The sequence below is a fragment of the Scyliorhinus torazame genome, chromosome 5, assembly GCF_047496885.1.
Source record: "Scyliorhinus torazame isolate Kashiwa2021f chromosome 5, sScyTor2.1, whole genome shotgun sequence".
Taxonomy (NCBI): domain Eukaryota; kingdom Metazoa; phylum Chordata; class Chondrichthyes; order Carcharhiniformes; family Scyliorhinidae; genus Scyliorhinus; species Scyliorhinus torazame.
The window spans coordinates 244,493,875-244,511,536 of NC_092711.1; the positions used below are offsets into that span (position 1 = coordinate 244,493,875).

The 17,662-nt window shown below is 43.6% G+C and overlaps 1 protein-coding gene across 1 annotated transcript; it reads right to left on the reverse strand.

Moving 5' to 3' along the window:
• Positions 1–282: 282 nt before the first annotated feature.
• On the reverse strand, positions 283–12,028 carry leap2 (liver-expressed antimicrobial peptide 2). The gene is made up of 3 exons (XM_072505236.1): positions 11,882–12,028; positions 7,251–7,405; positions 283–3,081 (listed from the first exon to the last, which is right to left on the reverse strand). The coding sequence occupies exons 1-3, from the start codon at positions 11,948–11,950 to the stop codon at positions 3,045–3,047; spliced, it is 261 nt and encodes an 86-aa protein (XP_072361337.1). The 5' UTR covers positions 11,951–12,028; the 3' UTR covers positions 283–3,044.
• Positions 12,029–17,662: the final 5,634 nt, after the last annotated feature.

The window sequence follows — 17,662 nt, forward strand, 5'->3', positions numbered from 1 at the left end:
GTCTGTATATGCTGATCAAGTAGTTTGGATACAGGCATATATTACATTCTGCAGAACATACACATTTATTTATGGAGTCTTCTACTTAGAAGAGTTGCTTCTTTGAAATGAAAAGCAATTTGTTTGATCTTGAGATACTAACATAAATACCGACAACAGCTGTCCTTAATCATATCCTTATTAACTTACATTCCTTGTAAGGAAGACCTGAAAAGTGATCCAGGACTCATTTTTTTGTTCTGATGGCTCTGATAAAGTTCAATATTTTAAGCAGAACAGCACTGTAAGTATGTAATTTATTTCAACAAAACAACATTGCATTGATACAATGACAACAGAGTATATAGTTACAAAGTTAATTCTAGTTAAAGTTAATATAAGAAATGCAGATGCTGGGAATCTTAAATAAATACAGAAAATGCTGGAAACTTTCAGCAAACCATGGAGCAGCTTCATTTTTATTATTGTTCATGGGATGTGGATATTGTCAGCTTGGCCAGCATTTATTGCCCATTCCTTATTGCACTTGATAAGGTGTTGCTGATGAGCTGCCATCTCAAACCTCTGCAGCACATGTGGTGTAGGTATACCCGCTGTGCTGTTAGGTAGGAAGTACCAGGATTTTGACCCAGTAATAATGAAGGAGAGGTGATATATTTCTAAGTCAAGATGGTGTGTGACTCTGAGGGGAACTTACAGGTGGTGGTGTCCCCTTGCCAAGCTTTACCAGTACAGCTACAACACTGGCATCTACTCAGCAATGTGGAAATTTTCTCAGGTATATCCTGTACAAAGCAGCAAGTGTCTCACTTCCTGAACCCCCCACCACCACCACCACCACCAAAGCCTGTCCACCATCTATAAGGCACAAGTCAGGAGTGTGATGGAATACTCCCCACTTGCCTGGGTGAGTGCAGCTCCAACAGCACTCAAGAAGCTCAACGCCGTCCAAGACAAAGCAACCCAATTGATTGCCACTCCTTCCACAAACATTCACACCCTCCACCACCAAAGAACAATGGCAGCCATGTGTACGATCCGCATGATGCACTGCATGAACTCACCAAGGTTCCTTAGCAGCATCTTCAAACCCAAGACAACTACCATTTAGAAGGACAAGGGCAGCGGGCACATAGGAGCTCACCTCTCCAGTGTGACTTGTGGCACCCACCTGTTAGCCTTTTTGGATAAATACCTGGGGCCCCAAGAAAATTCCACCATTATCTTTATTTTTCTCCACGCCTCTGAATATTTCCAGCTTTTTCTTATTCATGTAAGAGTTGAGTGAGCGTGCAGAATGAAATAGCTGCTATGTTAGCTCAGCTGTAATAATTTAATTTCCATACTATTTTTCTTTAGCACCTTTCTATGAATTTCAGTCCTGGGAGTGACACATATTTTACACCCAGTGTTTACAAGTACTTCCAATTCAAGTATTGCAGAGATTAGATGCAAAGTAAAGATCGTCCTTTACTTCGCCATCAAGCACTTCTTACCCAGGCATGGCAGAGACTAAATGCAGAGGAAAGCTCTAGCTCACTTCTAATTAGTGCATATCACTGGCCAGTGCCTCAGACCTCACCTACGGTTCTGTGTTTTAGACACCAGGAAATAAAGGACACATTGAAGCGATGGCAGTGGAATAGAGAAGAACTATAAGGTTGACAATGAGAATCAGAGTATTAAATTCAAAGAAAGACTGGACAAACTGGTGCTCAAAAGAACTCCATAGAGGGATAAAAGATATTAAATGGTCTTGTTGTTTCTCTTCCCTCACTTAGTGGTGCTCAAGGCAGACTTTTATCTATTTTAAAAGTGAGTTTTTAAAACTTGGAGGGGTTGCTAGCCTGTCGCTAGAGGCTTACAGCTTGAGGGGTGCTGCTCCACACCAAATATGGCGAATCAGGCATCTCTCCCACTAGTACTACTTGCCATTGGTGTGCAGGAAGGATTAAGCAGGTTGACACCCAACCTGTTAGTTGCATGATGAGCACACCTTCCTTGGCCATCTGGTCCTGGAGTGGGATTCGAACCTGGATCTTTTGGTTCAGAGGAAGAAACATTATCCACTGCACCACAAGACATTCTCACATTAAATGCCGTAGGTGGGGTTAATTGAAGGCTGAACCTTTTGAATGGTGTATGCAAGTGATGGCAAATGCCTCAGACATTCAAGAGGTATTTAGAAGAAGGGATGGGAAAAATAACTTTATTTTATTCTACATTGGCCTCCTGATTGTGGAGTTTTGTTCTAAAAACCAGCTCACAACAAGAGCCAGGAGAAGAATGGCAAATACATTTCAGATTGGGTCCTTACAACCAACAAAGATAGGAAACACTGGGTTGGAAAACTCAAGTAAACAAAGTGCACTGACCAGAGCCCCATTCAGGATACCCACAGATAATTTTGATATTAAGGACTGTCAAAGATTGGATTGAAATCTTGCGTAGTTTTTAAAAAATACATTTAGAATACCCAATTCTTTTTCCAATTAAGGAGCAATTCAGCGTGGCCAATTCACCTGCACATCTTTGGGTTTGTGGGGTGAGACCCACGCAGACACGCAAAGAATGTGCAAACTCCACACGGACAGTGACCCGGGGCCGGGATTGAACCTGGGTCGTCGGTGCCGTGAGACAGCAGTGCTAACCACTGCGCCGCCATACCGCCCCTGAAATCTTGCACAGTTACACTTTTTTTTTCAATTTACATTCATTTTATAACAAAATAATGAGCAATGTTTAACATCCATGTAATATAAGTAAGCAGATTAGTCACGCCACAATAACAGCGGCAATACACGATTGTCTCTCATCGGGAGATCAAAACAGGGGAAAGGTACAAAGCCATACAGAAATATTTAAAAATGGAAGAGGTATAGGGAGGAGTGAACAATGCTTTTACTTGCAGAACAAAAGCCTGAAAAGGAAAACAAAAGTAAATAAGTAAGACCCGGGGAAATTGTTTTCATCCTGGATCAGCACCTCATTCAGTTTGCTTAATGCGGTTTGTCTTGATGGATGAAATACAAGGATGACTTTTCTCAGGACACAAATTTTGAATGTGTGCAATGCCCATCTCTGTGAAAAATAGAATAATGCAGTGTGCATTACAATGTCAAGTAATCACCAAATCTGTTACAATCAATGCAAATCTTGTGCAACATCTTATAGTATTCGAACATCGTATCATGTTGAGCAAAGAGACTGCCAAAGTTATTACGAAAGAGAAAATGCTGGAAAATGTCAGCAGGTCTGGCAGCATCTGTCGGGAGAGAAAAGAGCTAACGTTTCGAGTCCGATGACTCTTTGTCAAAGCTAACAGACAGAGAAAGTGGGAAATATTTATACTGTGGAGTGAGAATGAAAGATGAGTCATAGCCACAGAAACCCAGGGAAACCGGGTCCTAATGGCCACAGAAACCAAGGGGAAAGAGTGCTAATGGCAGTCCCCAGAGAGGACAAAAGATGTGAAAAGTCAAACAGCAGAGAGACTAACATCAGAGGATGAACTGTAGATGTGGGGGGAGGGGAAGGGGGAAGCAAAGAGGAGAAATGTGAAGGAAGGTGGATAAGATTGGGAGGGGGAATTAAATAGATATTAAGAAAGAAATAAATGGTAAAAGACAGTTAAAATGAAATGGGATGAAAACAAATGGGTCGAGGTGGGGTAGAGCTGATCATCTGAAGTTGTTGAATTTGATGGTCAGGCCGGAAGGCTGTGGCGTGCCTAACCGGAAGATGAGATGTTGTTCCTCCAGTTTGCGTTGAGCTTCACTGGAACATTGCAGCTGGCCAAGAACAGACATGTGGGCATGGGAGCAGGGTCTTTTGTTAAAATGGCAAGCAACAGGAAGGTCAAAGTCCTGAATGCGCACAGACCGAAGATGCTCAGCAAAACGATCACCCAGTCTGCGTTTGGTCTCTCCGATATAGAGGAGACCACATTGGGAGCAGCGAATGCAGTCGACCAAATTGGAAGAGATGCAAGTGAAACGCTGCTTAACCTGGAATGAGTGTTTTGGGCCTGGGATGTTAAGCATGGAAGAGATAAAGGGGCAGGTGTTACACCTTCTGCGATTGCATGAGAAAGTGCCATGGGTGATGGGAGAGGTACTGGGTATGGTGGAGGAGTGGACTAGATTGTCTCGGAGGGAACGGTCTCTGCAGAATGCTGACAGAGGGAGTGAAGGGAAGATGTGTTTGGTGGTGACATCACGCTGGAGTTGGCGAAAATGGCGGAGGATTATGCTTTGCATATGGAGGCTGGTGGGATGAAATGTGAGAACGAGGGGGACTCTATCCTTGTTCTGGGAGGGAGTGGAGGGGGCGAGGGTAGTGGCGTGGGAGATGGACCGCACACTGTTGAGGGCCCTGTCCACAACTGTAGGCGGGAAATCACAGTTGAGGAAGAAGGAACACATTTTCGAAGCACCATTTTGGAAAGTGGCATCATCGGAACAAATGCGACGGAGGTGAAGGAGTTGAGCGAAAGGGATGGAGTCCCTACAGGGTGTAGGGTGCGAAGAGCTGTAGACCAGGTGGCTGTGGGAGTCAGTGAGCTTGTAGTGGATATTAGTGGATAGTCTATTGCCGGAAATAGAGACAGAAAGATCAAGGAAGGGAAGGGAAGAGCCAAAGTTATTACTTTTGTTTAAATTCCCAGAATATCCCTGCACTTTATTTCCATTAGAAATGTACAATCCCCACTGAAAATACACACAATCTGCTTGTAAACACTCAGTACTATTAAGTCAGGCATACGTACAGAAAACATCCAGTTTCATTTTAAGACATATCGGGCAGAAACATACAACAAAAAGCTGAAAAGAAACTCAAAAGATCAGAGAATTATAGAATAATTACAGCACAGAAGGAAGCCATACAATCCTCCATAACCTTGTCTTAATTTTCCTTTTCATGCTTTTGTGCTTGTCTTCTGTAAGCGCAATTCACTTGGTACCACTCCCCTGCCTTTTCTCCATACTCTGGTAAATTTTCCACTTTCAGATAATTATCCAATTCCCGTTTGAAAGCCTTAGTTGACCTTGCCTCTACCGGACTCTTAGGCAAAAGAGGCTGTTTAGCACAGGGCTAAATCACTGGCTTTGAAAGCAGACCAAGGCAGGCCAGCAGCATGGTTCGATTCCCGTAACAGGCGCCGGAATGTGGCGACTAGGGGCTTTTCACAGTAACTTCATTTGAAGCCTACTTGTGACAATAAGCAATTTTCATTTCATTCATTTCATTTCATTCCAAATCTTAACCACCCACTGTGTGAAAATGTTATTCCTCACGTCGCCATTGCTTCCTTTGCCAATTATCATAAATCTGTCAGTAGGGGCAGCACAGTGTCACAGTGGTTAGCACTGCTGCCTCATGGCGCCGAGGACCCGGGTTCAATCCCGGCTCCGGGTCACTGTCCGTGTGGAGTTTGCACATTCTCCCTGTGTCTGCATGGGTCTCACCCCCACAACCCAAAGAAAATGTGCAAGATAGGTGGATTGGCCATGCTAAATTGCCCCTTAATTGGAAAAAAAGGAATTGGTACTCAAAATTTTAAAATTATAAAAATAAATAAATACACCTTTCAGTTGATTTTCAGCTTCCTGGCCTGCCCAAACTCAACCCCATCTATCCCCCACTTGGCCACCTGCAATTTGCTGTTCAGTTGCTCCCATTAACACATTTTGCTATCTCACCTTTTGCTACCATTAGCAGTTGTCTTTTTATTTTATTTTATTTTCATGTACTTACTGATCTGTTTGAGCTGCTCGCAGAAAAATACTTTTCACTGTACCTCGGTACACGTGCAATAAACAAATCCAATCCAATCTTCACTCCTAACGACACCATTAACACTACCCTTTGTCTTATATCCAGGACAATATTGTCCAGATCTCCTTTGCCCCAACCTATCTCTGGTCTTCTATTCTACTCCACCTCCTTTCCAACTATTTGCATTTCTACCTTGCTTCAGTTAATTAGAAAGCTAATTTAGATCCAAAATGTTAACTCTCTTTCTTTCCACAGATGCTGCCAAACCTGGTGAGTTTATCTAGCATTTTCTTTCAGATTTTAATATTATTTTATTTCAGATTTCCAGCATCCGCAGTAATTTACTTTGATTACCATAAGCCTGTGCCCTCTAATTCTCGACCCTTTTACAGTGGGAACGGTTTCTCCCTATCTACTCTGACTCCTCATGATTTTGAATACCTTTATTGGGTCTCCTCCTAACCTTCTCTTCTCGAATCTATACACTTAACTGAAGTTCCTCATCCCTGCAACCAGTCTTGTAAATCTTTACTGCACTCTCTCTTATGTCTTCACATCTTTCCTAAAGTGTGGTGCCCAGAACTGGATGCAATACTCCAGGTAAGGCTAAACCAGTGTTTTGTACAGGTTTAACAAAACTTCCTGGCTTTAGCACTCTCTACCCTTATTAATAAAGCCCAGCATGGGCTTTACCAATGTCTGGTATGTGGGAAGCTTTTAAAGGCCAGTTGATTGAAGTGCAGGACAGGCTTGTCCTCGCAAAAATGACAGGATTCGGGAACCATGGGTGACAAGAGAAATTGTAAGCTTAGTCAAAAGGAAAAAGGAAGCATATGATAGGTCTAGGCATCTAAAAACTGATGAAGAGTACTGTGAAAGTAGGAAGGAACTTAAACGTGGAATTAGGAAGGCTAAAGGGGGCCATGAAATGTCTTTAACAAACATGGTCAGTTTACCGGATTCATCCTCGTGTCCAGGTTAGTGCCAAGGAAATTCCTTCCATGCCATGGATCATGACATGCCAGACATTCTTGAACCCATCAATGGTCACTCTAACCTACCTGCCACAGGTAAAATGGCAGCAGTGGCAGGAAGGGATGCTTAATTGGCCATTGAAGTGGCTTAATAGGCTTCAAGGTGGGAGGGCCTTCGTCCACTTTCTCTACCACTGGTAAAATGCATGGAGGTGGAAAAGTCATAGGGACTCCACCCCCTGCTTTTTCTCACCATTTTACTGCCCTCCTCTTCTCCCGGCCCATCCCTATATGGCTGGTAAAATCCAACCCTTACTGAACACGTGGAGTGGGATGATTGAAGTTATTTTACTGCATTCGGAGCCTGAGCTGCAAGGCGGTTATTCATTGTTATACCACATGTAGAGTGTGAACTGTAGGGGAGTTATTTGCAAAATACACAAGATTATACACAGGCAGTTATTTGCCCCCAACATAATTATCTAAGACTGCCAGTACCTGCAAGTTTTTGTGCTACACTCATAGTTGTGCTGACAATAGGCTTGAATGGGTTTACTGCCACTGACCATCCTCCAAAAAGGAGTGTTCCGGGAAACACGCCGAAGAAGAGGAGACATCTGAACTGATTCATTCTGGATGGGCTTTGAATCCAACTAGAGTAAAAAAAAAGCAAAATCATTGCTAAATGGAAAATAAAGAATAATATACTCCCAAATAAACAGAATAAATACATAATTAATAACTGTACATGAATTTATTCAGCAGAAATACAATACTTTCAAAGGTACAAGAAATTTAAATAAACACCAGGAGACTAGCAAAAGGGTGACTGTAAGCATTTCAAGGTTTCTCACTTGAGCAACAGCAGCTCTCCATCAGCTATGCTGAAGCCGCTGGAGGAGGACCTCTTTGGAGTAGAAATATTAAAAATACATTGCAGTAAGGGACTATTATTATTATTATTATTATGGGCTGACAATGGTGACAAGCGTTCTTAAGGTTATTGTTGCTTGGATGATTACAAACTTGTTTTTTTCAAACTTGCAGTTTATCTGCAGTGTGTTTTCACAGCAAATTGTGAGTTTGCATTGTCAGGGTGTCCTATATATATATATAAAATTGGTTCAATAGTTTCAATGATCTTCACTGTAGGGTGAGGACTGGTAAAGTCCAGGATGCCAGTCGAATCTACATTTAAGTGTAATAAATACATCAACTGAAGCTCTGAGCAATCAATTTATCTCTGCCATCTCCAGCCCTCTATTTCCTGCTGCTGCCTTGCCTTTGCACTGCTCTATTTCATTAGATGAGGTAGGCTCTCTTGCTGTTCCTCTTCCAGGTATAGGCCTCTGAGACTTGTGAGGTTATGCAACACGCAGCATATGACCAACACTGAGTAAGACTCTACTTTGACTGTCATGAACCTGGCACTCAGACTTATCCAGGAACTTAAACAAGGGATATTAGGAAGGTGGACTTGATGGAGAAGTTCAGCCATGATCCTATTGAACAGCAAAAAGATCATGTTTCTAGTCAAATCAAGCTGTCATTGTGCAATTGGGAGCCTAAGTTACATTTACAGTTGTCACGCCAATTTTCCAGACCTCAAAAACCTTGGTAGCTCAAGCAGTTTTTAAAAAATTATTTAATGGGATGTGGGCTTTGCAGGACACCAGCAGATTTTGCCCATCATTAATTACCCTTGGCAAGTCATTTCAGGGGCCAATTAAGAGTCAACCATTGTTGTGGGCCTGGAATCGTAGACCAGACCAGATAAGGATGGCAGATTTCCTAATCAACAAACCAGATGGGGTTTTGATAACAGTTGATGATAGCTGTTGTGGTCACCATTACTAAGGCTAGCTTTTTAAGTCCACATTTATTAATTGAATTTAAATTCCACCAGCTGCCATGGCAGGATTTGAATCCATGTCCCCAGACCTCTGGATTATTGGCATCGCCAATACATCACTGTCTCCCTTTTAAGTTAAGTGACTTTTTAACATTTTTACAGGTCAATAGGAGCAGAAGTGTTCCACCCTTGCCCTGTTAGGTCTGGTATCACCCCTTCCAAATTACTTTGCACGTTCCCATGGCTACCCATCTGTGGCCTCCTGACGCGTGTTTGCCTGTCCAGCAACCAACCAGCCTATCAGTTTTGCCAGCTGCTGTGTGGGAAATGGAAAAAGTAAATTTGAAAAAGGTCCTGCTATTAAATTTGTTAAACATGTTAAATTTGTTAAACGCATTAAACAGCCATCTTTTCTTTCCACTGGATGCTGCTCACATGCCTGTAAACACTGGGGCCTTTGTAAAGAAATTAAACTCAGTCAGATTGATTAAGGGATCTGTAATACTCACAGAGTTAGTGTTCTGAAGAAACTTAAAGCACTAACCTGGAAGAGTTCATGTCAATGCTATTTGCATGAAAATCGTAAATGCTTTTATAAAGAAATCATTATCAATCTTACTACATGTAGTGCACAGAATAAATTTCCACCTACATGCTAAATCGCTGGCTTTGAAAGCAGACCAAGGCAGGCCAGCAGCATGGTTCAATCCCCGTACCAGCCTCCCCAAACAGGTGCCGGAATGTGGCGACTAGGGGCTTGTCACAGTAACTTCATTTGAAGCCTACTTGTGACAATAAGCGATTTTTATTTTTCATTCATGTCTATGGGAACCTGAGCCAAATAGGACTAACAGAGTTCAGAATTCTTTGGCCAATTTTTCACACCAAATACCTGGACAAGACCTATGTTCAGCACGTTTTGAGTAAAGGTTTCCTAAGATTGGCTGGCAGCACGCTGGCGTAGTGGGTAGCACTGCAGTCTCACGCTAAATTACCCCTTAATTGGAAAAAATGAATTGGGTACTCTAAAATATAAAAAAAAAGATTGGTTGTTCCGAGACCTGGGGTAATGGGTCTGTAGGCAGACGAAAGGTAATGACAATGCTAGATGGAATGTTGTTTCTCTCAGAGACCAAATTTTGGCCAATTTGTTAACAGGTTGGTAACTAATACCGTGAAATAAAAAATAAGGGGCGGGATTCTGCGCAAATCGTCGGGGAGGGAAAAAACGGTGCAAACTCTGGCAGGAACCACTCCTGCGTCGAGCCGCCCTAAAGGTGCGGAATCCTCCGCCCCTTCGGAGGCTAGGACGGCGCCGGAGTGGTTTGCACCGTGCTGGCTGGCGGGAAGATGCTTGGCGCCACGCCAACTGGCGCCAAAGGGCCTCCACCGGCTGGCGCGAGTTGGTGCATGCGCGGGAGCGCCAGCGTTTGCTGGCGTCATCCCCGCGCATGCGTGGGGAGTGTTCATCTCTGCATTGGCCATCAGCGATTGGTACAAGACTGACGCGGAGGAATAGAGTGCCTCCACGGCACAGTGGGCCCCCGTCGCGGGCCAGGCCATTGTTGGGGCAACCCCGGGCCAGATCGCCCCGCGCACCCCCGAGGACCCTGGAGGCCGCCCACGGAGCTGGGTCCCGCCGGTAGGGACCAACATTGATTTGCGCCGGCGGGACCCTCATTAAACGGGCGGGACTTTGGCCCATCGCGGCCCAGAGAATTTGGGCGGCCCCGGGGCCCATTGCGTCGCGCTGGTCCCCGCCATTCTCCGAGGCGGGCGGTGCGATTCACGCCGGGGCGATGTTTGGGGGGGCCGGAGAATTCGGAGGACGGCGGGGGCGGGATTCACGCCGACCCCCGGCGATTCTTCAACCCGGTGGGGGGTCAGAGAATCCCGCCCAAGATGTGAGAGATTGGTCTTTTAAGTTGAATAATGTGAGAGAGTTGGCAGGCACTTGTGTTCTTTATTTTTGTTGCAGCACATGTATCTATCTTGTACAATGTTCCAAATGGCTCTCATTGTCCTGTATGTTTAATTTACCATGGATTAAAACAGCTTACATTTTGAACCAAACTGTACCTCACTTGTGTTTGTCGAGTCCACCTTCAATTTAAGAATGCATAAACCATTGAAGTCTTGTGTAGATCATAAGCAATGTTTATTTTTACACCTTGTGGTGCCACTATTGCACGAGTTGATATAGAACAGTCAGGGTCTGACACTATGTGTGAGTGAATGGATTTTTCAAAATAAATTTAGAGTACCCAATCCTCTTTTTCCAATTCAGGAGCAATTTAGCGCGGATAATTCCCCCTACCCTGCACATATTTTTGGGTTGTGGGGTGAGACCCACACAGACACGGGGAGAATGTGAAAACCCCACACGGACAGTGACCCGGGGCCGGGATTGAACCCAGGTCCTCGGCGCCGTGAAGTGAATGGGTTGTGAATTAGTTAAAATCGGGTCCTCGGGAGTGTCAACTTCCATAAAAGAACAGATGCTCATTGCCACTTAAGGAAGTAACTGACACCACTGAGTCCAAGGATATCCTCTGCAGCTCTGAATCTCACAAGAACTCGTCTTCGAATGGAAATGAGTGAGAAATACACAAACCTCTCTATCAATGTTCATCTATCCTGCACAGCACCCCCAAAGTAATATTCAGCAGTCATTTAAAAGCATTAGGCTATGATTCATTAATTACCTTTCTACTAATTTACTCAGTGTGTCCTTTTTAGAACATTGGTTCACACTATTTTGGGTCATTGGGATAGATTTTCCTCAGGGTTCCCCCAGTCCTTGGGTGTTACTACAGTAGAAGATCTGGACAAACTTCAGTGTTTACATTGCTTTTCAAGAATTCCTCTCGAGTTTCCAAGTTATGCAGGATGAACAGGAGAAGCTGCATGAAAATTCTACCCCATTACTTTAACTGCTGGATACTCCTGGTTACAGGTGAGCAGTTAATGATTCCAGCATGACTACTCCTACCTCTGGATTGTTCTGAAATGTGAAGATTTGTATTGGACTAGTACAAATATTAACATTATAAGCAGGACAACACATCATTGTTAAATATTAATTTAGATTCAACTTCAGTAGGTCTTCCCTGTCCTTTTTCAATGATTTTACAGCTTCTTCCCCAGAATAAAGAAAACCTATGTAAGCATAAATGAAAAGAAAGAATTTTATAGAAACATCTACCACACATTAAAAAAACCTCGTCTCTTGTAATTTTGCAAATGTTTAGATGAGACTAACAAAAGCCTCACTCACCTGAGAACAAAAAGCCAATAAAGTAACGCATACAATCATTAGTCCTGTTTTCCAGCCTGTTGATTCCATCTTTCAAACCTGTCAGGCAACCGTTTCAGCTGTTGTGACTTTTGCAGGTTGCGGGATCTAGTCTTGCTCTATAAGTAGAGTTGTCAAGGACAGGGACTGTTCTAATCCACTCAGCATCTGCACAGACTGGCTCTTGCATCAGATTATTTGCGTAGCATTTGGCAACTTCAAAGATTATCTTTTAGCAATGAACCTAAATGAGTCATTCCTCAAACAAGAGGGCATAAAAAATTGCAAGACTGGACTTTGGTGAAAGTGTCATCAGTTTTATTAATTAATTGGGAATGTCAGATATATTCACAAATCAAATGTTTTCAGAATTGGGAGAGTGTAATATTTTTCCCCTCCTGTCCTTCAGGGTCAATGCAGGAATCTGAGGGAAAGTTTTTAAGTTTCTCCCAAAATGGTAGCAACTCTACTGCCCCCCAAAATGTGTTATTTGCTAACAACTGTCGAGGAAATGTTGTGTCTCTATTCGACTAGTCCATTATGGAGGCGTGCCTCTAACGTGCTCTCACCTTTCACATGCACACACATTTCCCAATCAATGGATAGCAATTGTTTTAATATGTCTTTAAGGAATGCATCATGACATCATTATAAGGAAGTTTGTCATGGGATTCAATTTTAGTTTCATTTCTGGTTTAAAGCAGAGTACACTCACATAGCTCTGCAGCTCTGATGTCTTCAAGCTTTCTGTCTATGTGTATTTGCTCAAGTGTACTTAGAATTAAAAATGAACCCACAACGTGTTTACCAAATCCCTTACAAGACCATAAGACCAAAAGATATAGGAGCAGAATTAGGCCACTCGGCCCATCAAGTCTGCTCCGCCATTCAATCATGGCTGATATGTTTCTCGTCCCCATTCTCCTGCCTTCTCCCCATAACCCCTGATCCCCTTATTGATCAAGAACCTATCCATCTCTCTCTTAACGACACTCAGTGATTTGGCCTCCACAGACTTCTGTGGCAAAGAGTTATATAGATTCACACCCTCTGACTGAAGAAATTCTCCACATCTCTGTTTTAAAGGATCGTCCCTTTAGTCTGAGATGGTGCCCTCTGGTTCTAGTTTTTCCTACAAATGGAAACATCCTCTCCTTATCCACTCTATCCAGGGCTTGCAGTATCCTGTAAGTTTAAATAAGATCCTCCCTCATACTTCTAACAACAAAGAATACAGACCCAGAGTGTTCAATCGTTCCTCATATGACAAGCTCTTCATTCCAGGGATCATTCTTGTGAACCTCTGGATCCTTTCCAAGGCCATCACATCCTTCCTTAGATATGGGGCCCAAAACTGCTCACAATACTCCAAATGGGGTCTGACCAGAGCCTTATACAGCCTCAGAAGTACATCCCTGCTCTTGTATTCTAGCCCTCTTGACATGAATGTTAACATTGCATTTGCTTTCCTAACTGCCGACTGAACTTGCACATTAACATTATGAGAATCTTGAACAAGGACTCCCAAGTCCCTTTGTGCTTCTGATTTCCTAAGCATTTCCCCATTTAGAAAATAGTCTATGCCTCCATTCTTCCTTCCAAAGTGCATAACCTCACACTTTTGCACATCGTATTCCACCTTGTTGCTAACTTTGCCTTTGTTTAATTGCTCTGTTTTATCACCTTTGCTCTTGAGTCGCCAGGTATCTTTATGATACCGCCATGTGGTTCAAGTCCGAGTAATGATCAATAATCCAATACACCGATTAGTAAGATTTAAATCATAGCACATTTATTATATACAGTAATCATTACTCATGCATAAATTCTACGTCTAAACTACTTCTACAACTAACAGGCCTATACTTAACTTGGAATTGGCCCACCAGGTCAGGGAAACAAATGGCCTTTCGTTCAGGTTCTGAGCCTGCGGGATTCGAAGTTGGTACAGATTGATAGGTGGAGTGCCTATCTCGTTGCGAGCGTTGAAGTAAGACTTACAGGTTCGATCGGCTGCTGAAGAGTGACGAGAGCTGGAAGAAAGAGCGCCTTGAACTTGGGGCTCAATTCTTATAGTTCCCAGGGGCTTCCCGCCTTTTGGGGCGGACCGTGCACCTGGTCCCAAGTGATTGGACTTTATCCCAATCACTTGGTTCGATTTTCTCCAATGCTGGAGCGGTTCCCTGATCGATGGGTGGTCTTGAGGTGGTCGTTCACCTCCTTTTGTGTAGGCTTCTGCTGGCGCCGAAGAGTCTGGTTTTGCTTTGTGTGTCTAAATGTTGCTTATTGTTCCCGGGGATTGTTCATTAGTATGCAGATGGCTGGTGTTTTGTTATGCTGATGGTTGCTGGTATCGATCTTGTCTGGCCTTTCCAGAGGTAAATACACAGCCAACCTGCAGCTGTTCATTTTTGTCCTGTTGGCTGACTTTCCCATCAGCCTTTGCCGTTCGCCATTTTGAATCGGAAGTTGGTCATTTTAAGTGGCTACAATCTGCCACTTCTTTGCCCACTCTCCTAGCCTGTCCAAGTCCTTCTGCAGTCCCCTGTTTCCTCAATACTACCTGTCCCTCTACAGATCTTTGTATCATCGGCAAACTTAGCAACCATGAATTCAGTTCCGTCTTCCAGATCATTAATGTATATTGTGAAAAGTTGTGGTCCCAGCACCGACCACTGAGGCACACCACTAGTCACCGGCTGCCTGAAAAAGACCCCTTTATCCCCATTCTGTGCCTTCTGCCAGTCAGCCAATCCTCTATCCAAGCCAGGATCTTACCCTGAACACCATGGGCTCTTAACTTATTTAACAGTCTTCTATGCGACACCTCATCAAAGGCCTTCTGGAAATCTAAATAAATCACATCCACTGGTTCTCCTTTGTCTACCTTCCTTGTTACCTCCTCAAAGAACTCTAACAGATTTGTCAGACATGACGTCCCCTTGTCGAAGCCAGGCTGACTCAGTCCTATTTTATCATGCACTTCCAAGTACTTCGCAAACTCATCTTTAAAAATGGACTCTAAAACCTTACCAATGACCAAAGTCAGGCTAACCGGCCTATAATTTCCCGTCTTCTGCCTCCCTCCGTTCTTAAACAGAAGTGTTATATTAGCCACTTTCCAGTCCTCTGGGACTCTCCCTGCCTCCAGTGATTCCTGAAAGATCATCACCAATGGCTCCACAATCTCCTCAGCTATCTCTTTTAGAACCCTGGGGTGTAGTCCATCTGATCCAGGTGATTTATTCACCTTTAGTTTCCCCAGAACCTTCTCCTTCGTGATGGCCACTGCACTCATCTGTACCCCCTGAATCTCCTGGAGCTCTGGCATCCCACTGGTGTCTTCCACTGTGAAGACTGAAGCAAAGTAATTATTCAGTTCCTCTGAAATGAAATGAAATGAAATGAAAATCGCTTATTGTCACAAGTAGGCTTCAAATGAAGTTACTGTGAAAAGCCCCTATTCGCCACATTCCGGCGCCTGTTCGGGGAGGCTGTTACGGGAATCGAACTGTCCTGCTGGCCTGCCTTGGTCTGCTTTCAAAGCCAGCGATTTAGCCCTGTGCTAAACAGCCATTTCTTTATTTCCTATTATTACTTCTCCAGCCACATTTTCCAGTAGTCCAATGTCTATTTTTACCTCTTATCTTTCATATATTGAAAAATAATCTTCCTACCTTCTTTTATATTTCTAGCTAGCTTGCACTCATATTTCATCTTCTCCCTCCCTTATTGTTTTTTTAGTTGTCCTCTGCTCGCTTTTAAAGGCTTCTCAATCCTCTGACTTCCCACTAATCCTCGCCATTTTGCATGCTTTCTCTTTTGCTTTTATGCTGTCATTGACTTCCCTCGTTAGCCATGGTTGCCTTGGCCTCCCCTTAGCATGTTTCCTCTTCCTTGGGATGAGTGGTTGGTGCTTTTATCTCATTCTAACATGCACACATGGTGTGCAGCAGTGGTTCCTTCTGAACAACATAATCAGCCTGGCAAGATTCAGTACTGGTAAGACACGGTGAACAATTTTGGATAATGCACTATGACATGAGATGACCCTCAACATTTTGGTCGAACCGCAGCATCAGAAAGTGTCGGAAGACACTATACTCAAGTAAAGAGCTGGTAAACAGACAGATCCCTCATGGTGAGATCACAGCACACAACCTGCCAACTCAGTGAGTGGGACACTGCATTGGGAGGACCAGCATTATGTTAGGTCAATCGGAAAAGGCAAGTCACCAAAGTATGGGCTAGATCAGGGTTTTTCAAAGGTTGGGTCGTGACCCATGGGTGGGTCACGGGAGGATGTCAGAAGGGTCGTGGAGCTAAGGGTCGCAATGTTCCTGCCACGGTCTGAAATAGCTTTGCAATGGATGGATTTTGTATTCTTAGTATCGGCATATCTTATCCTCCTGCACTTCATTTCTGATAGAGCAAGCATTACTTCCGCCAGCATTTGCTTGGCAAGAAACAAATGGATTCTGGCGTTCACACCATTTTGAAGCAAACTGTTGGAGCTTCACCTTTCCCCTGAAAGCACAATGCAAATTTTCCTGAGACAATGCTGAAATATCACGATGCAAGGCTGTTATGGATACTACACCCCCACAGCTAATCTGGCCTTTATAATCATTCCCATATAATGCACATCATTTTTAAGCTATTTATAATGTTAAGTGGTAGCTATATTTAGGGAAAATCTGTCCAGGTCACTGAATTTTCGCCAATTGCATGTTTAAATGCCTATTCCTCCGCCAGGAACATGAGGAAATGTAAATGGAACAATCTCAGCAATATGCTCTCCACCTAACTAAGTTTCCACATCCCTGGACAATAGGCAAGGGGGAAGAGCGCACACTGTTTTGTAAAATATTGCCATTTGGGGGCAGGTAAAATGGAATTGGAACAACACAGAAAACACAGTCTCCAGCTTTATGAGTCTTGAGAAGAGCTTTGGGTAATGGAACCGAAGGAGAATGAAGTGTGAACAGCTGACAGGTCAGAGACAGTCAAGGCACCTTTCTCATCTTTCAGGCTCTGAAAGATTTATTCTGAACTGAATGGAGAAATTGACTGAAGTTAGTAACTGACCAGACTTTAGTTACTCTACAGCAGGAAATAAAGCATAATGTTGGTTTTAGGACATTGTAATATCTGAAACCGAAACGCCAATCAACGGCTGGAATGGCGAAGGCTCGTGGATAGTTCCTCATGGTGACATGCATGTTTATGGAATGGAGGAGACCAGACTGTTCCCATGCACCCACCATAGATTTACCATGCTTTATTCTGGTCTTAGTAACGATTGCCGTCTCTGCAGCGCAATCGGGTAGCGCATTCAGCCGTTAGCGTTGGTTCGGTCACACCCAAGTGATGCGACCATCAATTCACGCGAAACAGAGAGTAGATGTAAACTGTGGCTTTAATCGACTAGAACAGTGCCTGCCTGCGACTGCTCTGCTAGTGTGAGCCACCTACAGGGCTGCTGCTCTTTATACCTCCCCTCAAGGGGCGGAGCCAGGGGCAGAGCCCACAAGGGCACCAACATGATACATTCCATGTAATATCGTACAATGGTCCATAGGTGGAGCCCACATGGGCAACAGCGTGACACAGTAACATACATGGTGAATGGTTAATACCACCACACCACATTCACCACACCAAGTACGGTACAATTTTGCTACTTCTCCACTTTAATGCTTTGTCCCAAGTGATTTGGTTTGTATCCTTCAGTTGCATTCCACATTAAAAATGTTCAATATT

Coding starts and splice junctions, on each gene's coding strand:
- leap2 (XM_072505236.1), bottom strand. CDS start 11,950: ATGGAATCAACAGGCTGGAAAACAGGACTAATGATTGTATGCGTTACT. Junction 7,406..11,881: donor TATTGGCTTTTTGTTCTCAG/GTGAGTGAGGCT, acceptor TTTTTACTCTAG/TTGGATTCAAAGCCCATCCA. Junction 3,082..7,250: donor TGTAGCACAAAAACTTGCAG/GTACTGGCAGTC, acceptor TATTTTTCACAG/AGATGGGCATTGCACACATT.